The 27,746-nt window shown below is 43.2% G+C and overlaps 1 protein-coding gene across 5 annotated transcripts in view; it reads left to right on the top strand.

Moving 5' to 3' along the window:
* The window catches only part of CFAP65 (cilia and flagella associated protein 65), a 63,020-nt gene that overhangs the window by 26,954 nt on the left and 8,320 nt on the right, over window positions 1-27,746 (top strand). For 3 of the 5 annotated variants that reach the window (XM_077320731.1, XM_077320730.1, XM_077320734.1), the window contains 17 exons: window positions 138-296; window positions 1,060-1,231; window positions 1,316-1,444; window positions 3,395-3,611; window positions 3,811-3,939; window positions 5,011-5,187; window positions 6,961-7,027; window positions 8,014-8,124; window positions 8,962-9,153; window positions 10,801-10,959; window positions 12,186-12,329; window positions 12,737-12,853; window positions 13,641-13,778; window positions 19,353-19,418; window positions 22,498-22,712; window positions 23,137-23,295; window positions 25,254-25,547. In XM_077320731.1, coding sequence (XP_077176846.1) covers window positions 138-296; window positions 1,060-1,231; window positions 1,316-1,444; window positions 3,395-3,611; window positions 3,811-3,939; window positions 5,011-5,187; window positions 6,961-7,027; window positions 8,014-8,124; window positions 8,962-9,153; window positions 10,801-10,959; window positions 12,186-12,329; window positions 12,737-12,853; window positions 13,641-13,778; window positions 19,353-19,418; window positions 22,498-22,712; window positions 23,137-23,295; window positions 25,254-25,547 — 2,645 coding nt within the window. Of the gene's footprint in view, window positions 1-137; window positions 297-1,059; window positions 1,232-1,315; window positions 1,445-3,394; window positions 3,612-3,810; window positions 3,940-5,010; window positions 5,188-6,960; window positions 7,028-8,013; window positions 8,125-8,961; window positions 9,154-10,800; window positions 10,960-12,185; window positions 12,330-12,736; window positions 12,854-13,640; window positions 13,779-19,352; window positions 19,419-22,497; window positions 22,713-23,136; window positions 23,296-25,253; window positions 25,548-27,746 lie in introns of those variants that run through there. The other 2 variants (XM_077320733.1, XM_077320735.1) reach the window with 2 other exon arrangements.

The following is a 27,746-nucleotide window of genomic DNA, read 5'->3' on the forward strand; positions in this document are numbered from 1 at the left end:
GAGAAGTAGTAGAAGTGGGTGAGTGGCAGCTGAAATCATCTTAGAGTTTCTCTTTCTCTTTAACTGATCTCATTATCAGGATCTGCCCTCTGTTGAGTCAGAATACTCTGACCATCTTCATTTGCATGTGATTTCAGGCTCAGGCATGGACCTTCAATCCTAGTGAGGAGATAAAATATCTTTTGCGGGCTTGGGTGACAGTGTGGAGAGATCAAGAGATACTGGATGACAAAGCCCCAGAGAGTATTCGTTATCCACTTCGAGTTATTGGGGAGGGAGCACTGACTACCTTAACAGTAAGTTATGACATTTGGTAAAATAAAGAGTGTCAGAGGAAAGTGGAAGTACTATTATAGAGCTGCCGATTAAAATGAACTCAAGGGGTACCCTAGCATCTGTGGAATTTTAGATTCAAGTATGGATATCCCTCCCAGTTGGTAGTGATGCAAGCCTCTGAAACAGATCTGTAAACCATGGTGAGTCGAGCATCAACCCTAGTGAGAACACTGGCCTGTCCCCAAGGTAGCCTCTTTTTCCACCTCATTGTCCTGACCGGTGGTCCCCAACCACCGGGCTGTGACCCGTTGCCGGGCCACGAAGGCCCCAGCACCGGGCCGCGGCTCCCTCTCCTCGCCTCCCCCCCCCCCCCCGCAGTAAGAAACTTCCCAGGCAGCAAGCAAATTGACCGCAAAAGCGGCCGATTAGCTTGCGGCCTGGCAAGCTTTGTTTTGTGGGGGGAGGGGAGAGGGAAGCAGGGCCGCCATGCGCGTTTGCACCATGCACGGCCACAAACATGCATGTGTGGCCGCAAATGGCCATGCACAGAAGTGCCATGCATGCGCGTTTGCGGCCACGTATGGCGCACATGCACATGTGTAGCTGCACATGCGCGGCATGCGCGGCATGCGTGGCATGCGCGGCCGCACGATCGCCCTCCCCACCACCGCCGGTCCACAGCCCTAGAATGGTTGCGGACCACTGGTCCTGACTATGGGGATATGTTTAGAAGAAACTTCTGTATCTGTTTTGCTTGATAGACATGATCCTTCTGTGTTTGAGCTGCAGGCACTAGAGGAGCACGTGGATGTTGGCAGTATCTTAGTTGGCAGAACACAGTCATGTGAACTTGTGTTATTAAACAATGGGGCCTGTTCCCTAAAATACATACTCAGTGTGGAGCAGACGATCACTGGACCATGTGACCCTGAAGAAGTTGCCAGTGACACACTAGGTATTTATTAGAGATGCAAATCTTTGTAGCTATCTTGGGTTCTATGCTCCATACTCATACCATTTCTCCCCCCCCCCAATCTAGCAATAGAACTTGACCACTACCGAGGAACGGTTCCTGCTCGGGGAAAGATCTTGTTACAAGCAACGTTTAGCCCAGCCCGTCGGTTGCAGTACACCTGGACTGTCTTTTATGCCCTCTCCACTGTGAAAGGTGAGCATTTAGAGGGGAACTGGAAAGCAATATAAGTCACACTCCATAAGAAGCAAATGATATATCTGTGTGAGTGCAGGGGTGGTCATGAAGATTCAGCACCAGATAAGACTGTCCTTACTTCACTACATATTTAATCTGCCCCCAAACTTGTGTGGCTTCAAGCTGAATGAATGATGAGCTAGCAGAATATCTAATTTAGGCCATGAGCTTCTGAGGCAAAGGGAACTCACCTATTGTTTCTTTTAGATTGTCACCGTGTCCCATCCTCTGCCATCTGAACAATCTTAGGTGATTTTCTGGTCTCCCCAGTAATCCAAGGGCCTTTCTTCATACTTTTAAAATCTTTTGTGAAATATCCTTGCAAACTCCAGTGAAGTGGTAGCAATGTGATGTCCTGCCCCTCACCCAACATACTGGGGAGAAGAGGACATATCTTTGTTGTTGCTCATCTAAAAATGAACTGGTTTGTATGCTCTGGAATGGGAGAGTATGCAGCCCCCAAGGAATCTGGGCAGTGAGAACTATTGGCCAGGCTTGAAGGGCTTTTTCAGTATGGAAAAAGGTATCTTGATTGGGATTAGTAGTGCAGTCCTATCGTTTTGCTTTTCAAATTTACTAAGTGACTTGGGACATAACAAATGGGTCTCATTGATCTTTAATGACTTGAAGTCTCTCTTCAGCCTTGAAACAGAATTTCTGTGAAAGACAATTTATAAATATTTCTATGAATATGTATAACACCTGGGAGTGGATTGGTGAGACAGCTAGAAAGTTGGGGTTTGAATTCAAAGATCAAGTGGAGAGCTTTTCCTCAACTGGAAACAACTACAAGTCCCATAGCGGTTCATATTATTGCTGTTCTGGAATCAGTATAGAGTAAGCAAGTGTGCTCATCGCTTTCCACATCTGCTTGCATGCTCAGCTTGTGCTGATTTCAAAGGAGCAATGGGTTTTTTCCTTGCTCATAGACGTTAGAGACTTTGCTTCATCTGTGCTGCAACACACATCTAATCAATTTTTCAGAGGGCATTTATACGTCTCTCTTCTCCAGTTCCTTTCATTTTTGCCCAGTAGTTGAGAGACTGTGAAGGACAGTGTAGAAGAGCACAGCTGCTATTTGCTGTCACCTGTCTGCCCATGAGGTTGGGAGTTTGATCCCAGCAGCCAGCTCAAGGTTGACTCAGCCTTCCATCCTTCCAAGGTCGGTAAAATGAGTACCCAGCTTGCTGGGGGGTAAATGGTAATGGCTGGGGAAGGCACTGGCAAACCACCCCGTATTGAGTGCCATGAAAACGCTGGAGGGCGTCACCCCAAGGGTCAGACATGACCCGGTGCTTGCACAGGGGATACCTTTACCTTTACCTTTACCTTTTTACCTTTACATCAAGCACAGAAATTCATGTGGGAACCAGATCTGGGGAGGGAGATGTGAGAAGAAAACTACTAGTTTGTTTGTTTATGGTATTTCTAGCTGAAATCTCAGAATCTAGAGATTCTCTGTATCAAGTTTCAAGGCAAAGTTGCCTTCCTGCTGTCTTCTGCCCAAAGATCCTTGATCAGAGCCTGCCCATACGTTTTTTCTCATCTAAAGCCACAGCCATGATAATCCATGTTTCCTTCCATATAACTTCTCATCTCTTGTCATTATTCATGTCACAAGCAATAGTCAGTGAAACCTTATGAAATCTGCAGAACGATATTAATCAACAGTCCTAACAGCAATGAATCTGGAGGAAGAATTGCGTTTTCCCAGGAATAGCATATTGGAACATTGGAGAAATGCAGTATGTCTGCAGTGGGAAAGGGAAGATGTGGTATGCCAATAACAGAAGAGGACAGAGGATGCATTTTTGAGTTATAAAATTGTCTATAACAGTACTGTGGTCCTTGATATCTCAGCTGCACTAACTTAGCTGTTTCTTTTCCACCTCCCGGCCTGCTAACAAGCTATGGAACCTGTTGTGGAAAAGCAACCAGTCTGTAGCGTGACAGCCACAGGAATCTATCCATCCATCTGCATCACTGATGGCTGTGGGACAGGCAGTGCCCGTGGCATCAGCAAGCTGCTCCTTTGGCGGCTTTTTTCCCTGGAGATTCTGAATAAGTATCTGGAGCGAGATCCAACTCCACAAGAACTCACCTTCAGAGTTCCTACAAGACACAGGTAAAGTTTGTTGTTCTTCTGTTCATTTCCACTCCTCCTTGCCTTCTCTGTTCAATTTGAAGAATACTCCTAATTTCTTCATTGTCTGAAAGCCACTTTCATTTCTCCAGCTCACATAAGTCAAAATATAATGGCATACCTGGGAATTTGCAGTCCACCTTCAGGACTTTTCCTCACATCCATTTATTTTTAACTGCAGCACACAACATATGCCCCCTGTTTACACCCCTGTCATGCTGGATTTCAACTTCGGTGCTGCTCCTGTCGGAAGTGAGCCCTCTACAGTGGTGCTGATGCTGCAAAATAGTGGGGTGATGCCTGTGAACTGGTGAGTAATCATTCTCTGATCCTATTCAGGGAATAGTTCTAAGAGCACCATGAACAACTCATATTGTTCAGATTTGCACAGGGTCTTGACCTTCTTTATGGTTCAACAAAATGAGGGAAGTCAGTGAATGGAATATGCTTGTGATGTTTTAGAATCCCTCAGGCATCTGGTTCTCACTAGAATCCGAGACAAAATGCCAGAATCCTCCCTTGGGGCTCAACGGAGGGGGGACGGGGAGAGAGAGAGAGAGAGAGAGAGAGAGAGAGAGAGAGGCTACAGTAGGGGTAGTCAAATTGCGGCCCTTCAGATGTCCATGGACTACAATTCCCATGAGCCCCTGCCAGCAGTTCATGGGAATTGTAGTCCATGGACATCTGGAGGGCCACAGTTTGACTACCCATGGGGTACAGTGGTAACGACTCGCTGAGCTGTATATGTGTGTGTATGGAGACAAGGCTGGTTGTAATCATAAGACTGTGAGTGTGGATCAATATTAAACAGTTGTCACAATTATTAGAAAGGCACAGAAAAACACACAGTGTGGTGTTGAGAAAACAATTTAACTCCACAAGAATCTCTGTTTTCTCTTAAAGGTGTGTGTATATGTGTGTGTGGAGTCTCTAACTTACATGACACTGAAGCTTTATTAATTAAAATTATTCTTCTGCTGCTCTTGTAAATAAAAAGTGGACAATAGATATGCTTCAAGATGTAGGTGATGCCTACAGACTGACTAACAAAACCAGAATAAACTGTACCAAGATAGTAAAAATGCAGAACAAATCATGTCATATAAAAGAAGTCTTACACATTTAATATGCATATTGTTTCTATAGGTACAAAATCCAGCTTTTGGATGCAGAATCTGGATGGCTTATATAAAGAAATTTGTCTTTTAAATGCCAAGTACACTCATGTATGGTCAGTTTTGCAGAGCTTTGTTTGTATGAGCATAAGGCAAGCAGCATAGCATTTGCTCACTACTTTCCTAGATATAAGATATTGCTAATCTTTGCCTTTTAATAATTTGTGTCTATTTCTCTCTTATCTTGGCTGATGGATGCTTCCTAGGGCCTTTCTGTTTCCTTCTGACCAGAAGATAGAGATGGAATACTGGGCAGAAAGTGCTGAGTTTGATCCCAATGAGCTACATCAGATGCGGATCCAGGATAACCAACTTTTTAGCATTTGTCCCAAGGCGGGAAATCTTCTTCCAGGGCAAGAGCAAACTGTACATCTATCCCATCGGTATCCTCACACTTTGGTTTCTTTCTTCCTCAAATGGGAACTGATCTCAAGCCCATATGCCAAAATCAGCTCCTGTATTGATCAGAATTCATTAACATAGCTCCCATGCACATGAGATACGATATGGAAGGGCGGTGTCATATTAATTCGGAACCTGATGCCTCCATGCAAACACACACTGAGACATGAGTGTTCTGCAAAATAGAAGATAAATCAAGATTAGGTAGCTTGGATGGATCATTACTGCACAATAGCAAACCTCTGCACAAAATTCTGCCTCGCTAGGAGTAGATCTTAATTTCATAAACTTTTACCATGCTGTTTCTAAATCCTCCTTTAAAGTGCCCCCCTTCCTTTGGCTCTTAACTTGCTGGTTTTTAGTGAGAAATTCCAAAATTCAAATTTTGTTTCCTGCCCCACTGTCATTGTGTGTCATCATTGATGTGGGTGCTCATCCCACCTAATGGCCCTTCTGCTCCAACCCAAGTCATCCCTGAGACAGCCATCATTTTTAACATAATACTGGTTGTGTTACAATACAATTTTTCCATTAATATATAGAAGAAGTGTTGGTTTTTATACCCCACTTTTCACTACCCTAAGGAGTCTCAAAGCAGCTTCCAATCACCATCCCTTCCTCTCCCCACAACAGACATCCTGTGAGGTAGTTGGGGCTGAGAGAGCATTTGCAAAAGAAAAAGAAAGGTTATGTGCATGATGACACATTTAGTGTGCTTCAGAAGTATTGAATAACAGTGTTCTATACTGGTGTATCTGATGGTTGCCATCCATTTTCTTAGTTATTGACTAAGGAGTAGCAGTGGACCTCTGAAATGTCAGCAGCCATGCTGTTTCCCCCTTTTAAAATGATGTTATAACACTGCATAGGCAAAAAAAGGAGGTTCTGTCACTGATGTACACAACAGCATGTAGCGTGCTTCGTAATGATTGAATAACAGGGTGTATCTAGTTTGGTGTATCTAGTTTGGTGTATCTAGTTTGACAGTTACCAGCCATTTGAAGTGGTGGCAACCATGCTGTTCCCCATGACACATCCAGCCCTTTTCCAACAATTGTACGATGTTATATATGTTACCTCATATGTGGGGGTGGGAGGGAGTGGAGAGGTTCCATTGCTGACAAAATATATACATGGCTGCACACCCCTTTTCAAAGGAAGTAGGGAACACATGGAGAGGGTCAGATCCTAGACGCTTATACCCTGTCACAAATTTTGTTGGTCTTTAAAGTGCTATTGGACTCTTGCCCTTTTCTACTAAAAATTCACTGATTCTGCTTTATCTGAAGCTTGATTCTTGGGTGTCCTGAGCTTATGCATGGGGCTCAGAAACCACAGCAATTCTAGGTGGTCTCTCTGCCTATCCCAGAGAGATGTTTGCTCTTCTGCCTGGCAAGTATACCAGCAGTGCACCTCTTTATCAGGGAAATGAAGTGTCCCTAATTTACTGTATTCAGGTGGGTAGTTGTGTTGATCTAAAGCAACAAAGCAAAGTTTGAGTCCAGTGGCATCTTTCAGAACAATGAAGTTTTATTCAAGGTATGAGCTTTCATGTGCATGCACACTTCTACAGATTTGAAGAAGTGTGCAAGCATATAGAAGTTTATATCTTGAATAAAACTTTGTCTTTAAGGTGCCACTGGACTCAGACTTTGTTTCCTTCCTTTACTGTTTGAGACATGATTTTCTAGTTCAAACTTTGGAATGGTTTCTTTGTGCAATTCCGGTACTTGTGCTTGTTCTTGCCCTGCCAGACATGATTTCGTTGGTACTGATCGACTCCCAGTGTTGCTGAAGATCTCCCATGGTCGAGAAATTCTGGTATGATCCTATTTCTACCGCCTGTAAGGCAATAGGGGTATTATATTTATGGAAGTACTTTCATTCAGTGGGAGGCATAGATTTATTTTTAAATCCCACCCTACAAAATGTATTCAAGACCTAGAGTGCCTAATCCCCTATTGTGCAATAATTTTGTGCAATAATTTTGTCTTCCAGAAACTGTTCTCTTCTTTCAACTCTTTTTAAGTCTGTCTTCCCCCAAATGGGACGCTGTAGCATTTTAGGGAACAGATCAGCTCCCCGGCTGTCTCTTCTGGGCAAAAATAGGAGCCACAGTTCCTGATTATTTTATATCAGTTCCCCTTTTTATCTGGAATGTTTCCATTATCAGGCTAGGCTTGATTAGTGATCTCAGCTCTCTTCTCTCATCATGTCAGGTTGAATCAGTTACCCTGTGATCTAAAGGGCACTCCTCTTATGCTCCACTGAGCCTCCACTAGGTGTCCATCATTCTCCCAAGATTACCAGTGAGAACAATGTGTTCCCATCCATCTCTTCTTTTCCTTTCTTTCTCTTCAGGGGGCTATTGTCAGCTGAAAACTCAGCTTGTTGAGCAAGCTGTGAAAACACAGGCTTAACTGTGCCTTCGTGCAAAGCCTGTGGATGGATTCACTTGGCTCAGCCCACTTGGCACACGTCTTGTGGCTGCCCAGTGGGGAAGCTGATTTTGGAGTGCAGGAGTTCTGGCCTGGAGTGCAGGCCTCCAGCCGAGAGAGGTGGCCTGGAGCTCTTATGCTGTGAACCAGAGGGCAAATATGTGTGGGAATTAATGAGGAGATCCTCTGGCAGTGCTGCAGAACTGTTCCCAGGGGGTCAAGCATGGAATTGGGAGACGCTTAATTTCATATCACTGCCTTTCTTTTGGTATGTCTTCTTTGAAGCAAGCCAGAGATGACATGACTACTTATGATGATACAGTCTTAATAGTCTGTCTTTTTCTCTCGCCGTTTTTTAAAAATCTGCAGCTGAATTTTATTGGTGTAACATTGGATCTGAAGCAGCACTACATTCACTTCATTTCAACCAAGCATGTGTTTACACCTATTGCTATTGGCACCTGTGACCCTCCTAAACAGGTGAGATATATGAGGCAATTGTCGTGTCTTTTTCTAGCCCTCCCAGACATACACCAAACAGTGTGAAGAAGAGGGACTTCAGCAGCCCACTAGGTGGGAATCCACTTAGGAGGGAACCCAGGTCATTGGGTGACAGGAGAAACATCAACCTGTAAGTGAAGGCGCAGAATATGAGGCATGCTTGCCTTGGAAGATCAAAGTAGGGGGTGCTTGCACCAGAGAAATGTCAGCTATCATCTTTCCCCACTTGCTCATTGTCCCTCTTCGTAGCAGGGGGGATTTTTAACTAATTCCGCCCCCCCCCATCTGTCTGGGAGACTAGAAATACTGAAAATATTTCCAATTAAATAAAGCAGGAGGACATTTGTGTGGGACAGTCAGTAGGGACAGAGAGAATAAAGTCTTCCACTCACTTTTCCATAGAAATGATTCCACACCTCTGCATTTGCAGTAACTTGGCAAACGTATATTTGGGAATCCTTATTGCTGAGGTAACATATCTGCCCAGAGTCCTATGGACTTAAATAGTATGCAGCTGTCCATCTTTGGGGAAAGTGTGGCATTTTGTGATTATCACACACATTACAGTTACTCTTGAGTATCAGCCTGTTCATTACTGGAGAGCCTGCCTTTTCCCTTTGAGTTTTATTTGTGCATGGTAGAGAATGATTAAAGGAGTTAGCTTGGTAATTCTGCTGGGGAATTACCTTAAGATATTCTCTCCATCCATAGCTGCTAAGCGGATCTAAACCTGATAAGAGTTGTGCTGAATGGAAACATGGATAGTCCATGAATATCCTGGGAGGCAGCAGTAATCTCGCCTTTTTTTCCTTGCAGGTCTATGAACTATACAATGGAGGAGCTACCAAAGTAGTTTATGAAATCCAGGTGGATGCTCTGATGAAGGTTCAAGAAGAAAATCACCATCATTCAGTATTTCTCTGTTTAAATCCAAAAGGAGAGATTGGTCCCGGCTTGACTGCCCATACTGAGTGGATTTTCTCCCCACTGGAAGCCAAAATGTACTCTGTAAGGCTTTCTTCCTCAAGAAGTACTTTGCTTTAAGAAGTGGGCAGATATTCCACAACATTCCCAATGTTATTCCACTTATCCAATAAGGATTTATGTTTCTTCAGCTGCTCTTCTTCCCCTGCTTTATTCATATCCATCTCATTGCTCCATAACTGCTGATGATTTGATCTGTTCTGAGATCTGGGTCTCTCCAATCCCAATCTGGGTCTCTCCAATCCCCCTAGCCTCTGTTCTTGGGACTGAGCTGCAGCACTGTATATTGCAGAGAACAGTTGTGTCATGGTACAAAGCTGAAGCACAACCTTTAGATGAGTCTCTATGCTAGAATTCAGAGTTGGCCCAAGTTGTATTTCAACCTTTGCATGATATTCCTCCAACATGATTTTCACCATTAATAATCCTCTTGCACAGGAGAAGGGGAGCACACAATCTCAATGGAATTGCAATAACAATAAACAAACAATAAACAATAAACAAAATTTCCCGGGAGTTAGTGCAGAGGAGGTTGTTTTACCCTTCTTTGCCAGTTAGAAGAAAGGTGGATGAGAACCCTTGAGTAGGTAGTTGAATAGTGAGGATGTATATGGGTATTTGGATAATAATAATTGTTTTGAAAGTTCACAAAATGTTAAAGCTATGGAATGGGAGAAGGGCTATATGCTAATTATGCCACAGGAATTTAGTGGGTGAACAGACACTGTGCCCACACAACCACATTTTACACTGCAGTTACAGGTATCTTGGAGAAATATCATTTTTGTCAGTTACAAAATATGGCAGATTAAATTCTAGAAAGTCATAACTACAACAGAAACACAGCCTTGTAGGAAAATATGTAGTCATGATGCAGTAATAAGAAGCAAATGTGTATTTGTTGCATAACAAAACCTAATCATGTAGAAGAACCTTGTAAGTGAGAAGTAATGTTTGATTTGTATACCCAGTGCCCTATGTCTTATCAAAAATACTGGGATGACCAGATTTAATAAACCTGGGTTCTTCGGATTATGGTTATGCTTAAACCAAAGGAGTATTCAGTCCTGGAATCTGTACCAGGGTTCAGCCCTTGTTTGTGTACCAATCCAGACAAGAATCCCACAGTGCATGGTGTATTATTAAAGTGCAACAGATAATCTGCAGAACCAGGTTTGATTCCCCACTCCTCCAAATGCAGCCAGCTGGGTGACTGTGAGTCAGTCACAGTTCTCTTTGTGCTGTTTTCACAGATCAGTTCTCTTAGAGCTCTCTCAGCCTCACCTACCTTCCAGGATGTCTGGCAGGGAGATGAAAGGAAAAATTTTTGTAAGCTGCTTTGAGACTCCTTTGGATAACGAGCTCTTCTAAAGATGATTCTTCCCTTTCCCTGTCAAAGAGTGGGGCTTTCAAAGCTATGATCCTCCAGCAACATGGTCTCCAAAGATATTAACTGCTGAAAACTACCTCTAGAGTGTCAGTCCGAAAAATCTTTGTCCAAAAGAGTTACCATCTCTCTTGCCCATAATTCCCTAAAATTGGTAATTGAGAGGTTTATCTGAACTTCCAAGATGCTGCTGTGTTCCAAACAATGCAATTTTTATTGCTGACCACAGCAAAACAAGGCTCCTTCAGCTGCACATCTTCCTCCCCCTCCCCCTCTTTGCCTAGGTAGATGTGCCCATCCACATCCTTGAGGGAGATGCTGCTCTGATTACCTTCCAAGGCGCAGGCTATGATCCACATGTCATGAAAGAGGCAGCACGGTTTGATAAAATGGTGTCTCCTGTCACAGCTCTAGGATCTGCAAAATTAACAGTGCCCAGTTTGGTAAGTTTTGGAAGTTCCTGAGCTTCCACTAATTCACAAGAGGGTACTGAATAGGCATTTCAAATTGCCATTGAAAATTAATCCTTGGCACTTGAAGAGCCTCTTAGGGGAACAGTTTTGTATAGTTTGATATTACTACTACTTTTATTATTTTAACAGTTCCCAACACTGAAGGCACAGCTTCAAAGAAAAATTGCCACAACATCATTTGTTAGGTTTCATTATATGTCCACACATAAGAGTAGCAGTAGCGGTATAAAATCCAGAATGGTGCTGACAGTACTTTCTTGCTCCCCTTTGAACAGGGAAAGGAGAAGACAAATCTGTGGAAAGGACGGTTGGCACATTTGATTGTTCCATTAAAAAATCCCCTTTTCTTTAATCAATTTTTAAATCTTATTTCAGAAAAGCCTTATAACCCAGTACTAAAGCATATAGAATCTCAGGTCACAGAGCTGGCATCGATATCGAGTTAGACCAGGCTTTCTCAACCAGGGTTTTATGAAATTCTGGGGTTTCTTGACAACCCTGGAAAGGTTTTTATCGGGTCATATGACCATATAGGCTCATGTTGACCTTTCCCTCCCTCCTGAAATTGGCCAATGATGGGACTGGAAGGGGTGAGAAGGGAGGGGCCCCAGGTGGACATGTCCACAGCTGTGCTTCCCTACCATTTTGTGCACAATCACGCCACTTCTGGGGTTTCTCAAAGGTAAAAATGTTGAGAAAGGCTGAATTAGATGAACTAGTAGTATAAATTAGTAACTTGGGTGTTCATATACAAATCAGAGAGCCAGCTTGGTGTAGTGGTTAAAAATGGCAGTCTCTAAACTAGAGAACCAGGTTTAAGTCCCCACTCCTCCATATGCAGCCACTTGGGTGACCTTGGACCAGTCACAGTTTTCTCAGAGCTCTCTCAGTCTTACCCACCTCATAGAGTGCCTGTTGCGGGAAGAGGAAGGGAAGACAATTGTAAGCACTTTAAGACTCCTTGGGGTAGTAAGAAGCAGGGTTCAAACCCCCCAGCTTTTCCTCTTCTTCAGTTGATTTCTAATTTGTATATACAATATTGCCTGGTTAATTTTTAATACATGTATTGCTTCCTCCATGACTACCATTAACTACCTATGCTAGACACCTCTATAGGTCCTGCTCACACTCAAAGGGAAGTACGGAAAAGACCTATCTTTTTTAGGTTAGTGGATCACCTGTCTTTTTCTTTCCAGGTGGTGTATCTATCACAGCCCCGGATTTGTTTTGGCAACATCCCAGTTTACAGCAAATGCAGCCGCCTCTTCTTTCTCAACAACACTTCTGAGAAGGAGGCAATAGTTTTTACATGGTACATTGGGACTTCAAATGCCATGGTGGTGAGCTCCATCTGTCTGATTGCTTTTCTTCTTCTTGGTATTCTCCCTGCTCTTCCGTTTAATTTCAGCTTTCTTTAGAACTTAGTTTGGCTGCGTCAGACTAGTTGTCCATCTTACTACAACTGTTTTTTGTAGTATCTGAACCAAGAGGATAAATACGTGTTAAAGACAGAAGTGTGACACTCATTAAAATGATACATTTTGCTACTCCACAGCAATACTAATTGTGCCTATTCTGCTGGAGTATATCTCCCACCCTGATGCTGCAGTGTGTTGATTCTTAACCACGTGTCATCCTTTGCTTGTTATGAGGGATGGCACTTGCTTAAAGAATAGGAAGCAACAGCTATTATAGTGTTTGGTAGGGATGCATTGTTATACACAATCACCTCTTGCTTTGTTTTTAGGCTTTGAACATTATTCCAGAGACTGGAATTGTTCCAGCTGGAGAGAGCACCCATTGCGTTCTCACACTACACACGAGTGAAAACCCTTGCTTCTATGATGTTGATCTGATCTGTGAGGTGAGGCTAAATAGGTCCTTTTTCCTTAATGTCTCAACCCAATGGCATTGGTAGCTTACAGGAACTTAAAAGGATTGCAGTGTCTATCATTGAAGCTACAGTTCAAAGGTATCGACATAGATTTAAAATGTTAGCTTTATACATTTGGGGAGTTGTTATTGCTTGATTCATTAACATGCCAGTGATAGTGGAGAATGTATGTAGTATAATTGGTGGTGGTGAAAAGTGCTGTCAAGTCTCAAGTATCTTATGGTGACCCCATTTTCAATGAAAGAGACATTCAAAGATGGTTTGCCATTGTCTACCTCTGCATAGAGCACTGGTCGTCTCCCATCCAAATACTAACCTGAGCTAACCCTGCTTAACTTCCAGGATCCGACAAGATCAGGCCAGCCAGGTTAGGGCATTAGTATAGTCACCGTTAGGCAACATAAACTCTTGAAAATGACACAACTGCATAGCTGGTATGAGTATTATGGAAATTATGTGCTGCCTAACAAAAAAAGACAAAGTTTTATAAAGTATTTCCCATTATATGTACCAAGTATGATGCTGTTATATATATAGATCGTTCTATTTGTCTCCTCTTCCTCTTTGTAATTTTTGGGCCACTGTAGTTGGGGTAAGAACTACTCTCCTTTCTGCTGTGTTTCTTCTCGACTGGATAAGGTTTTATTTTCCAGAAATTATTTTTCACTCATATTGTGCCTGATGTTTGCAAACAGATAAAGCTTTGAAGAAAAATAGTAGGAACATGGTGAGCTAATTGTAGGGTTTTGCCATGCAGATTTTCACACAGCAACCATTGGATCAGTATAAAAAAGAGCTGAAAGAATGGGAAACTGAGAAGGCACGGCAAGCTGTGGAGTTTACCATCACGGAAAAGGATCTGTACATAAAGAAGAATATAAAAGAACATACGAAGGTAAGGAGAAGCCTGTTATGGAGGAAAAGGGCAGGGGCAGTAAAGGTTTATTTGCATGAAGTTTCTGATCTTCCAACATCACTCACTTTACTTGAACTTTAAAGGTAAAGGTAAAGGTATCCTCTGTGCAAGCACCGAGTCATGTCTGACCCTTGGGGCGACGCCCTCTAATGTTTTCATGGCAGACTCAATACGGGGTGGTTTGCCAGTGCCTTCCCCAGTCATTACCGTTTACTTGAACTTTATGAACATATAAAAAGTAGCCAAAATGAGTGAAGATGTGCACCCTTGGAATGCTAAGAAATGACTGTGAAAAGCGCTTTTTAGAAAGCTCCTATGACCTTCTCCGTAGTTCCGACACTTGATATTATAAACATGCACATTTTCTGGCTGCTTTTCCACCTGGACAGCAGATTTTTCTGCAGGGGCGGCTGCAGATATTTTAGCACTCATAGTGAAGATACCAGTGGTCACTAGTTATAATGGAAAGCTTTCCTTTCCATACTGAAATAAGTGGGATCTATAAGACCAATTAATCTTTTTAAGGATGACAACATAATGAACTGTTTCTCCTGGAGAGATGCTGTGGGTCAATGGAAGAGCTTCTGCTTTACATGCAGAAGGTCCCAGGATCAAACCCTGGCATCTCCCATTAAAATGAACAGGCAATAGGTAATGTGAAACACCTCTACCTAAGACCCTGCAGAGCTGCTCCCAGTCTGAGTAAACACTGACACTGATGGACCAATGGTTCGGTTCAGTAAAGGGAAGCTTCATGTGTGTGACACATAGTTCAAATTTTGAAGTTGCTATCTCACTGTGTTCATGATAGGGGCCACCTCTGGTTTGTAGTGAACATTAAGCAGGGTCAGAACAAGGAGAGAAGACAAAGAAAGCTATGTACAGGAATAACCTCTGTGTGGTATAAAAACTCCCTTGTTCGCATTCATGTTTGCTGCATATTCTTAAGTGACCAGAGTTGGAGGGAGGTAAGGTAGCACTCCTGGCGCTGCCGTGGCAGCAGCATTGGTGCCCCCCTCCCTTCCCTCCCTCCCTGGCTCACTGTTGCCTCCCAAGCATGGCGGCAGTGCAGCGGCGCCCCCCTCCCTCCCTCACCATCGCCTCCCTAGCGCGGTGGTGCAGTGGCGCCCCCCTTTTGCCCTTCTCTCCCCTTTGTGGCCCTGCACCGGGCCGTGGCCCGGTGGTTGGGGACCACCGATCTATATTATGCATGATTCAGAAACATATTAAGGATGTCCTGCAGGGGGCATCAGAGGAGATGTGTATTTAGCATTGTTAGCTTAGGAACTTCCTGCAGTTTTTCAAATAATCTCTTCTAGTGTCCTGATTGGCTATTTGGATCTTGGGGTCATAGTGGATAGTTCAGTGAAGGTGTCAACCCAGTGTGTTGCAGTGGTGAAAAAGGCAAATTCTATGTTGGGGATTATTAGGAAAGGGACTGAGAACATAATAGACATACTGCAATGTCAAGGTTGACTCAGCCTTCCATCCTTCCGAAGTTGGTAAAATGAGTACCCAGCTTGTTGGGGGGTAAACGGTAATGACTGGGGAAGGCACTGGCAAACCACCCTGTATTGAGTCTGCCATGAAAACGCTAGAGGGCGTCACCCCAAGGGTCAGACATGACTCGGTGCTTGCACAGGGGATACCTTTACCTTTTTAATGTCCCTGTTTAGATCTATCATGCGGCCTCATTTGGAATACTGCATACAGTTCTGGTCCCCATATCTCAAAAAGGACATTCCAGAGCTGGAAAAAGTAGAGGAAGGCAACCAAGATGATTAGGGGTTTGGAGCACCTTCCTTAGGAGGAAAGGCTGAAGAATCTGGGAGTTTACAGTTTAAAAAGGAGATAGTTAAAGGGGACATGACAGATATTTATAAAGTTATGTTAAGTGTTGTCAAAGAGAAGTTTTTCTCACTTTCCCAAAATACTAGAACTCAAGTGGATCCAATGAAGCTGATAGGCAGTAAGTTCAGGATGAACAAAAGACTAGTTTACATAGAGAGCAATTAAAAAGGTAGAATCGCTGCCAGAAGATGTTATCATCACCACAGGAATAAACAGCTTTAAAAGGGAATTAGATAGATTAATGGATAAGTCTATCAATGGCTTCTAGCCATGGTGACTGAGGGGAACCTCTTCATTCAGAGGCACTAATCCCCTGAATCCCAGAGCCAGGAGGCAACATCAGTGGAAGGCCTCTGCCTATATGCCTTGTTGTTGGCCATCCAGAGGAACTGGTTGAACAGAGGAAATTGTGTCAGACAGGATGCTGGACTAGAGGGATTACTGGTCTGATCCAGGAGGGCTTCTTATGTTCTTAATGTGTCCTTTTCTTTGCGAAGTACAACATTTTTGAGACATAATTCACTTTGTACATGCTGAAGAGCCCTATGTTTTTCATAAATGCATTTACATATTTTTTTCTTTACACACATAACCTTTTAACATGTCTTTTAACATGGTAAATAAATGCTTTATTTTTAATGCTTATATAGATCCCCTTGAGGAAGTGCTAAGCAAAACACATTGGGTTTATAGAATGAATAAAATTTATTCCACCTGGTTTGTTTCTTCATTTCCCAGGCAAGGTGAAACAATATAGAGTTTAAGAAGGATATCAGTTAAGCAAGTTTACCTACTGTATTTAATCAAAAGTAAAATAATCCTGAATGTAAGACAAAATGTTAATACACAAAAATGTATTTTAAAAAATATATACATATGTAACTTGGATGTAAATATAAGATGACTGTCTTTTTCTTGACAGCATGCTTGGGGGGGGGGAACATAGTCCTTTCTTTTGGGTAAATGCCATATACACTATGCACAATGCAAGTAATGACGCACCAATATATATGTACAGCTAGAGGCAAAGACTTTTGCACGGGCCCTAACACATATACCATATATATTCGCATATAAGCTGAGTTTTCCAGCACAGTTTTTAGCACTTAAAAGCTCCTCGGCTTATACACGGGTAATTGATTAACAGCCTGCCCCCAGCCAGCCAATCGCAGCATTGCATTTGCAACCTAAGCTCTTTGCAAGTGAGCTAGTTAATCTTTGCCTTCTGCAAAGATATTAAAAACTAAGCTTTTTGCAAGTGAGCTAATTGCTCCCAGCTAACCATTGCCTTCTGCAAATATCTTGAAAGCTGAGCCTACTCTGGCAGCTTGTAGAACATCAATGGTTTGACTGAGGGATTCTGATATTTTTTCCCCTTCTTTTCCTAATCACTTCTTCCAAACTATTCTTTTGGTTTCTGTGGGTGGGGTGGGTTTTTGGGGTGCTTTGAGATTTACTGTTTCTTCAGTGTTTCTTCTTTTATTTGAGGGGGCAGCATTGTTTGCCTTTTCTTCTTGGGGTTATGTTTCTTTTAAAAGTTTATTTATTTTTATTTATTTATTATATTTATATACCGCCCTCCCCGGGGGCTCAGGGCAGTTTACATAATAACACAAGAACAATACATGGAACAGTCTTATAAAACATTTGGGTAACGGTGCAATAATAACATAATTGTAAACATACAACATTATAATTGTGTAACCAATAAACAATACAACGTTGCAACATACAAACAGGTCCAGAGTGTATAGGTGGTGTTCTGAGGGGAGCGGGGAGCAGGGGCCCTTTGGTTGCTGTTGGTTATATATATCTAGTCTCAACCGAATGCCTGGCGGAAGAGCTCCTCCTTGCAGGCCCTGCGGAACTGTTTAAGCTCTGTCAGGGCCCTGATCTTCTCCAGGAGCTCATTCCACCAGGTGGGGGCCAGAACAGAGAATGCTCTGGCCCTGGTTGAGACCAGGTGGACTTCTTTAGGGCCAGGGACCTTTTGATTTTTACAGTTCTTTCTTTCAGCTTGCAGATTTACCATTCTTTATTTCAGTGTTGTTTTGTTCTAGGGGACACTGTAGCCCCCAGTTTGGTAGCTGTTGTACTTGTAGTAGGTTGCCAACTTTGGGTACTATTGTTCTGCTCTGGTTTTCTGGCCCAGGGGGCACTGTTTGGTTCTCCTGCCAGAGCTGTTCTCACAGAGCAGTTCTGTGAGTGCTCTCTCAGGGGGTCTGGCATCAAGAAAAGAAGGGAAGACAATTGTAAGCCGCTTTGAGACCCCTTTGGTTAGTGAAAAGCGGGATACAAAAACCAGCAGCTGTTCATCCTCTTGACTTTTCTGTATTTTTGGGGGGGGGGGAGGGAGGCTGGATGGGAAAGCCTGTGATGATTGAGCATGGATTAAGCACTTAAGCCACCCTGTAAATTTACCAGTAGCCTGCTGCATTTCCCACCCTTGGCTTATATGCGAGTCAATAAGTTTGCCCAGATTTTGTGGTAAAATTAAGTGTCTCGGCTTATATGCGGGTTGGCTTATATGCGAGTATATACGGTACCTACACTGTGACCTTCCTGGCTTCTGGCCCTCCTTCCACTACCGCTCCCCGCTCGATCTTGAGTTCCAGTGTGGTTAAAGTGGTTAAAGAGAAGCAGACTTTAAGCTCAAGAGATGGGTTTGATTCCTGACTCCTCATACATATACAGCCAGCTGAGTTCCCAGCCTCCACGTGTGGGCCTGGAGACTTTCAAGAATAACAGGGCCAGCTGGTTCTGGAAGCAGCGGCATATAAATCAAAAATAAACCCCAGGCTATTTTCCCTATTTAAAATGCTCTTCCCCATGCAGTTCTGGACATAATACCATTAGAATCCCACTAAGGGAACTGCAATAAGGAAGGAGATGATCTTGAATAGTATAATGCAGTGGTCCCCAACCTCCGGTCCGGGGACCGGTACCGGTTCGTGGATCAGTCAGTACTGGGCCGCGGCTCCTCCTTGTCTTCCTCCCCGGCTGCTGCCTCGGGGGCTGCCCTGCCACTCTGCTGCCGGCTCACCTTTGGTGCTATCCAGCAACCGTCATGGCTGGGGCTCCCCCGTGGCATGGCATTGAGCAGCTGCTGCTGGCAGTGCCCCCCAGCGGGCAGTGGGAAGTCAGGGGTGCCGGTGGGAAAGCAAGTGGAGCAGGGGCTAAGGCGGCAGTGGCGTCCCTCACTACCCCCCCCCCCCCCGGGCCTCAGTAAAATTGTCAAGCGTTGACCAGTCCCCGGTGATAAAAAGGTTGGGAACTACTGGTATAATGGATGACAGGGAAAAGGTAAAGCACCCCTTTCCCTGATTGCCATTCTGAAGTGCAGCTTCCCAAGGATATGCTGACCTGGTTGCATAAAAACTTGGTTGCATGTAATTTATATCATTGTTTACTTTCTTCTGTATTGTTTGTTGCCATTAATGGGATCATGTTATAGAGGGTAAGAAGCAGCCAGGTTCCTTTCCATTGTGTCAGAATTCAGCTACAACTGAGAACACTTCTCTGAGTGTTCTGCAATTGCCATTAATAAAGCCATCAGAGGTACAGCAGGAAACAGCCAGGTTCCCCTTCCCTTCTCCACAAAATATTTGAATTGAATATTAATGTTTAGTATATTTTAAATTCCTGTAACTACCTTGAGAAAAGAAAGCAGATTAAAATGTTTATTTGCAAACTTTTGTTTAGAGTTCTTCAAAATCCATGGAGTCAGCAAAGCCCTCGATTCCACTTAAAGAGATCCGGAAATACAAGGTAACAGTTACGTTGTATCTCGCAACCAAAATATACTTATAGAACAAGAACAGTAAATTGTTAAGGCTTTAACTGGGTCTCAGAACCTTGAGTGACGGGGATTCAAACTGAATTCTTCAGCTGAGAGTATCAGTTAGGAGTTGAGGGTTGACAATTAACAGTGAGAGAGTGAAACAGACTGGGAGAGGATCAAGAAGGATCCTGAGTTAGGGAAGTGGGAAGGCTGAGGGAAATAGCTCCTAGAAGACAGGGGTGATCTCTAACTGGTGGATAAGGAAGGAAACTGGAACTTGCATAAATGTTTTTGTCTTCACTAACTTTACTTTTCGTAAAGAAGATTATGCTAGTTTATGTAAGAAAAACTGCCAAGAAAGCTCTCTCCTCAACTTGTAAAGAGCTGTCTGAAAAACAGAAACAGTTATTATTTATTTATTTATTTATTTATTTGATTTCTTTACCACCACTTGCTGTAGCCTCGTGGCGGTTTACACATAAAATTCTAAAACAATAAAACCCAATAAAATCCCCATTAAAATAATAATCACAGTGGCGACCATAATCTCTCGTAATCCCTCCTTGTTCAGGGGTTACTTGTTTGTGACACAGTATCTGGTATTTATTTTTATACAATGTTACCACATTCCTGTTGCCTGTTCACCTAAACCTGATTTCTACCCGACCATTTCCCTTCAAAGTGAAAAAGTTCATTACTTTTGATTTACTATCAGCCTCTTGTGTGCCATTATCAAACCAAGACATAAAAACTCTCTCCCCTTAGTTCCCTAGGCTGGGTCAGCATCTAACAATATACATTCAAATGACTGGGTTTGTCAGGCAGAAATAAACAAAGAAGAAAAAGGAAAGAGGAGCTGCTCAACAAAGAACAAGAGAAAAGGAGGAGGGAGGGCAAAGTTGTCATAGACCTTTATTCAGAATATCTATATTTGATATTGTTGTGATAGACTGGAACTACATGCCTATGGAATAATTGTATGCCAAAATATGTGTTGGCTGTTTGGACTATATTAACTTTCTGTAGTGCTTGATGGTGCTTTGCTGCTGGAACAAGGAGAAAGAAAGGGTAATAATATCCAAGTTGATATGATATTGCTGTGGTTGGCATGAATGGTACATTTTGGTACAGATATAACTAACAACAGTAATTCTCAGTTTTCTGCTTGGCTGGGTGGCCCCAGCTTCCCCTCATGTTCATATTATAATTAACAGGGTAGTATACAAGCTAGTGACAGATTTTATTTTCCTGGGCTCCAAGATCACTGCGGATGGGGACTGCAGCAAATAAATTAAAAGACGCTTGCTCCTGAGGAGGAAAGCTATGGCAAATCTAGATGGCATCCTAAAAAGCAGAGACATCACCCAGCCAACAAAAGTGCGTCTAGTCAAGGCTATGGTCTTCCCAGTTGCAATGTATGGCTGTGAAAGTGAGACCATAAGGAAAGCTGAGCGTCAAAGAATTGAGGCTTTTGAACTTCAGAAGTTGGTACTGGGGAAGACTCTTGCGAGTCCCTTGGACTGCAAGGCGAACAAACCGGTCAGTCCTAGAGGAGATCAGCCCAGCCTGCTCCTTAGAAGGCCAGATCCTGAAGATGAAACTCAAATACTTTGGCCACCTCATGAGAAGGAAGGACTCCCTGGAGAAGAGCCTAATGCTGGGAGCGATCGAGGGCAAAAGAAGAAGGGGACGACAGAGAATGAGGTGGCTGGCTGGAGTCACTGAAGCAGTAGGTGCAAACTTAAATGGACTCCAGGGAATGGTAGAGGACAGGAAGGCCTGGAGGATCATTGTCCATGGGGTCGCAATGGGTCGGACACGACTTCGCACCTAACAACAACATACAAGCTAGAGTGTTGGACTAGGAACTGGGAGACCAGGGTTCAAACTCCACACTACCATGAAGCTCACTGGGTGAACCTGGGCCAGTAACACACTCTCACCTCAACCTACATTAAAGGCTTGATGTGTGGATAAAATCAGAAAGGAAAAACCATGCATGTTGCCTGAGCTCTTTGGTTGCCAAGTCTATGGTTGAGGCTTGTGCGCTAAGGAAGATCTGTTTGACCCCCTTCAGGACAAAGACATCACTATTTGAATGGCGGACTTGGGGTCATCTGCCCTTCCTTGCCTTCTCTATGGGGACAGAATTGGGAATTCAATGGTTTTGCTGCATCTTGTTCTTATCTGATGTATTGTTTGTCTGTGGTTTTAAGGGGTATTTTACTGGGGGTTTTATACTGACATTTGTAACCCGCCACAAGCCACTTGGGAGTGGCGGGTAAGAAGTCTAATCAATCAATCAATCTTGGGAGAAAAGACAGATAATCAATACTAGACAGATTGATCAACATTCTTGCCTCTATTTCGAATGCTTTAGTTGCTAGATTTTCCTCTCATCACAAGTTTCAGTTTGGCTGGCCACCTTTTTGTTATTTATTTTGAGTTGATAGTGCTTCATTTTTATTTTTAAAAAACTTTAAAGGTTGAAAAACTGCTGTAGGGAGCGTGAGGGAGATAGTGTGACAGTTAGCCCTGTACACCTCTGATTGTGTTTGACCATTTCCCACTAAGTTTGGCTCTGGAGAAGGAAAATCATGTCTAACTGCTTCTAGAGCTCAGTGACCTCTGTTGTTAGATATGTCTGAAAGCATTTCTTAGTTACACTTTCAGTGAATCTGTGATGAATCCTATTGATAAATGTGGGGAAAGCTCATGTCCTTGGTCTACTCCAACCAAATGCCTCTGTGTCCTGGAGAATTCTGTTGAGCCTCAGGAATGGTATGTTTTGGATACATTATTATTTATTTATCTTTAAAAGCTCAGAATGAATTGTGTGGTTGGGGTAGGATTGGTGATCCTTATCCTAAAAGGATTAACTGCATAATTCAGTAGGAAATCAAAGGAAATACAGAATACTATATGAAATAAAAAGAAACTCATCCCACTCCTTTGCATACCCTATCACTGCTCTCCCATTTTCTTGAGATTCCTGCATTCAGGACTGTTCTATCAGCTTCAGAGGAATCTCTCAATAAAGAATGCCTTTCCATTCTTTCCCAACAGACACTTCCCCCCATTAAAAACAACAGTGTTCCCAACCCCCCTGCCAGCCGTAGCCAGAGGAGACAAATGAGTCACAAAGAGGCCAGAAAGTTGTGGGCCAAGCCAGAAGCCCCTCTGCCCTTCCTCATGCATTTGGGGGTCACATCCAGGTCACACTCAGTAGATGATTTCCTGGACAACTTCTCTGGTGAAATGCCCCAGCATTTCCTCTACCGGTAAGACAAACTGATTTCCTCTTCCTCTGCTGCACACTTCACAGAAAGGATTTTGGCTCTCTATGAATGGACTACTGTTTATTGCTAGTATCTAACATCACTACAGTGCATTTTGAAGTAATAAGGAAATCATGCTCTTGTGATTCTTCCATTTGAGAGCTGTTTTGCATGTTGCTTTTCTTAGCATGGGTATGCTGTGATTTACAAAAGCAGAATGTGAAAATATCCTGAGGCTCAAATGATATGTTGCATAGGTGAAACCTCAACCCCTTTGTTATACAGGTGCAGACCAGTGATACCTTCCATTTTACTCTTGTGATATGGGAAAATTAAGCAACCTAAGCCAGTATCTGAATCCCTTGTGACATTGGTACGCTAACTGCATTATTTAGTGTTTTAATGCTCCTCACTTTCTTTTTTCCAGTCAACTTAAGACAACAGCAGCAAGAAATAATGCTTCAGATACAACACTTCTCAGCAAGAACAAGCGACGAACTGCATTGGCTCCATCTTGGCAAGAACTAGCAAGCTGTTCAAAGCAAGAAGCACAACTAGTGACAGATGTGCTGTCTACAGTAATCAAGTGAGTAGCTTCTCCCCACTCTGCTACAATTTCTGTTTTATGAAGGTAGCATTATGTCCAGAGTCATAGAAGTGTAGGGTTAGGAGGAGATGTTTATATTATGATCTTACTACAAAGTGTTCTGAATGAAGCACCTGGGGTTGTTCCATAATATTCTCACAAGTCAGCTTCCTTGAGAGATATAAATATTTATTTATTCATAATTTAATTAATATACATTCCTGCCAAAGTGGGTTCAGTGCAGTTCACGTTGTTAAAAAAAATCATATCATTAAAATAATAAAATTCTATAAAAACACAAAGTTCCTGCCAAGTGTTGCAATCCAGCCAGCCAGCCAATAGGATTTGATCCAAGTGGAGGACAGAAAGAATATTGGAGAGGACAGGAAGACACCACCACCTCAACTATAGGCTTGGTGGAAAAGTGCTGCTTTACAGGTCCTGTGGAACTTTGACAGCTCCATCAGGGTCCAGATCTCAACTGGCAACTCACCAGTCTGGAGTCATAGCTGAGAAGGCTCTAGTCGAGGCCAGGTAGACCTCTTTGGGGTCAAGGATTACTAGTATGTTTGTATTCACAGAACATTATACTATTTGGGGAACATATTTGGAAAGGTGATCCCTCAGGTACACAGGGCCCAGACTGTGTAAGGCCTTAAAGGTTAATACCAACATCTTGAACCTGATTTGGAACTCCACCAGCAATCAATGTAGCTGTTGGAGAGCAGGTCGACTGTGAGCCCTCCATAGAGTCCATGTAAGCACCTAACTAGCAGCATTTTGTAGCAGTTGTAATTTCCATGTCAGGGCCAAGGGTAGTCCCACATAGAGCAAGTTACAGAAACCCAGTCTGGCTGATGCATGAATCACTGTGGCTAGGTCTTCTGGGGCTATATATGGCACTAATAGCTTCATCGGGTATAGGTGATCACATACCTAGTGAGCTACATTCATGACCCAGGTCTCCATTGAAAGGGAGGTGTCAAAGGTCACCCCCAGGTTCCTGATGGAATGTGAAGTTGTTAGTTGCACATTGTCAAGGCAGGGGAGGTGTGCTTCCTCCCCCAGCCCTTTCTTTCCTAGCCACAGGACCTCCATCTTCATGGGGTTTAGTTCCAGGTGGCTCTGTCATGGCCTCCAGACATCTGGTCAACAAATCTGGTTGGGATGTTCAGTAGGCCACCCATTAACAGATAGAGCTGAGTGTTGTCAGCATACTGATGACATCCCAGCCCATATCTCCAGACCAGCTGTGCTAGAGGGCACATGTAGATTTTGAATAACATCAGAGAAATAATTGTACCCTGTGGCACCCCACACAGGAGTGGACTGCAGCGTGACTGTTTTTTGCAATGACTACCTTCTGTTTCTCCTTGGAGAAAAGAGATCTAAAGCAGCTCAGACTGTTTCACAGCTGAGTAGTAATTTGAAACAAGCTTTTCCTGGTTTCCGTATTGAGTCTGCCATGAAAACGCTAGAGGGCGTCATCCCAAGGGTCAGACATGACTCGGTGCTTGCACACCTTTACCTTTCCTGGTTCATCCACTACAATATGCCAATTTTTAAAATACAAAATCTTCTGGTCTGGACTTTTGCCAAGAGAAAAAAATCCTTATTGTTGGATGGGTTTGGCTATAGAGGATCCTTCCTTCTTGTAAGAGGACTGTATTTCCCATGTTACAAAAAGTATAATCCATATAGTTACATGGTAAAATATTAAGACCTGCTGTTGTTCCATGCACTGGTGATCATTACCCATGAAATCTCACTGCAACAAATGTGCCATTTAAGAATACATCCTTGGGATATTTTCTGCTTTGTCCCTTTTCTCACATACATCAGGTAGTCTTGGGGGTAAATTTCGGCTCCCTGGGCTTGGAAAGTAAGAGAAATGAAGTGACAAAAGTGGCCCATCTCTGTGTCTCAATCTGTTTTCACCCTCCCACCTGATACTGCAGGGGCTTGCTGGAGGAGACTCAGTTTCATGAGGCAGTGGTGAGAAGTATTGCAGAGCCCATACCTTACTTCTGCCAGTTTTGGAGCGAGGAGTCTGCCAAGCTACATGGCAAGAAGCAGAGTTCTGGTACCTCCCCTACAACTCCTTCCCCAGAGGTCAGCACTAAGGACAAGTTAGGAGAGGAAGACACTAAGAGAGAGGAGGTATCGCCTTCAGAGACTTCAGATGCTGTAGAGACCCTGAGTGTCATCATTCGTAAGGAACAATTCCGGGAGGAGAGAGAAGCCGTTCTCAGGTAAACAAAAGATAGGACTCTGGGGTCACCTTTGCGGTAGAGTCACCCGCCAACTAGCCATACTCTGGGGCTAATATTCCTGCAATGCAATACAAAACTGAACAGAAACATGTATACAGGACAGTAAGAAGCAGGAAAGCTAACTGCCAGGTTGCCGTGTTCTAGTCTCACTCCTTTGGCTCATAGAAATTAAGTATATCTATACATGGAAACTCAGTCTGTATGCCTTGCCTCCTTAACTTTTTGTTCTGCAGAAGTGAAAGGGATGAACTTACGGAAGAAACAAAGGGGCTGCAATCAGCAAATAGCTTAGGAAGCAGACAAAGTTAGTTCCTGTTTTTCACAAGAGCCAGGGGGTTAGATTTTACCCCCATCTCAAATGTATCCCTGGTGGCAGCTCCTTTGCTTTCCCTTCTGTCATAGAAGTGAGTGCCTCCCACCAATGCTATAGAAGTGAATACAGTCCTTTGTGGTGGTAAGCATTGGCACTGCCCCTTTGACCTGTAAGTAGTTCTAGGAGAGTATGGTAAGTCAAAAGGTCTCTCACTTATCCCCTCCTTCATGAGTTTATGTATATTTCATATATGGACTGATCCATCCCTTTTCATAGAGAATCATAGAATCATAGAATCATAGAGTTGGAAGGGACCTCAAGGGTCATCTAGTCCAACCCCCTGCACTATGCAGGACACTCACATCCCAATCGCTCATCTATTGTAACCTGCCACCCCTTTGTCTTCACAGAATCAGCCTCTCCGTCTGATGGCTAGCTAGCCTCTGTTTAAAAATTTCCAAAGATGGAGAACCCACCACCTCCCGAGCAAGCCTGTTCCATTGAGAAACCACTGTAACTGTCAGGAACTTCTTCCAGATGTTTAGATGGAATTTCTTTTGAATTAATTTCATCCCATCTGTTCTGGTCTGTCCCTCTGGGGCAAGAGAGAACAATTCTGCTCCATCCTCTATATGGCAGCCTTTTAAATACTTGAAGATGGTTATCAGATCCCCTCTCAGTTGCCTCCTCTCAAGGCTAAACAGACCAAGCTCCCCCAACCTTCCTTCATAACCCCTCACCATCTTTGTTGCCCTCCTCTGGACACGTTCTAGTTTGTCAACATCCCTCTTCAATTGGGGTGACCAAAACTGAACACAGTATTCCAAGTGAGGCAGAGCAGAGTAAAGCCGGTACCATCACCTCTTGTGATCTGGACACAATACTCCGTTTTATACAGCCCAAAATCCCATTTGCCTTTTTAGCCACTGAGTCACACTGCTGACTAGTGTTCAATGTATGGTCTACTAAGACTCCTAGATCCTATTCGCACATGCTACTGCCAAGACAATTCTCCCCGATCCTTTATTGGTGTATTTGGTTTTTCCTAACTAAATGGAGAACTTTACATTTGTCCCTATTGAACTTCATTTGATTCAATTTAGCCCACTTCTCGAGCCTATCAAGATCATCCTGTATTCTGTTGCTGTCTTCAGTTGTGTTTGCTACCCCTCCCAGTTTAGTATCATCTGCAAATTTAATAAGTATCCCCTCTAATCCCTCATCCAAATCATTCATAAATATGTTGAACAACACAGGCCCCAGGACAGATCCCTGGGGTACTCCACTTGTCACACTTTTCCAACAAGTATTCTCTGGGTACGATTTGTCAGCCAGTTATTGATCCACCTGACAGAATTAGGATCCATACCACATTTTACCAACTTGTCAACAAGAATATCATGAGGAACCTTATTAAAAGCTTTACTGAAATCCAGATAAACTATGTCCACGGCATTCCCCTGATCCAACAAGGTAGTCACTTTCTTGAAAAAAGAGATAAAGTTGGTCTGACATGACTTGTTCTTGCGAAACCCATGCTGAGTCTTAGAAATCACAGCTCTCAGTTCCAGCTACTCAAGGACCGAGTGTTTGATTATTTGTTCCAAAATTTTGCCAGCTACAGATGTCAAGCTGACGCGTCGATAATTACCCGGATCCTCCTTTTTCCCTTTCTTGAAGACGGGGACAATATTTGCCCATCTCCAATCATCTGGCACCTCACCTGTTCTCCAAGAAGTGTCAAAAATAATGGACAGAGGTTCAGAGAGGATATCTGCAAGTTCTTTTAATCCCCTTAGATGCAGTTCATCTGGCCCAGAAGACTTTGTTTCATTTAAAGAAACTAGGTTTTTCATTTAAAGAAA

The sequence above is a fragment of the Paroedura picta genome, chromosome 2 (genome assembly GCF_049243985.1).
Source record: "Paroedura picta isolate Pp20150507F chromosome 2, Ppicta_v3.0, whole genome shotgun sequence".
Lineage (NCBI taxonomy): Eukaryota > Metazoa > Chordata > Lepidosauria > Squamata > Gekkonidae > Paroedura > Paroedura picta.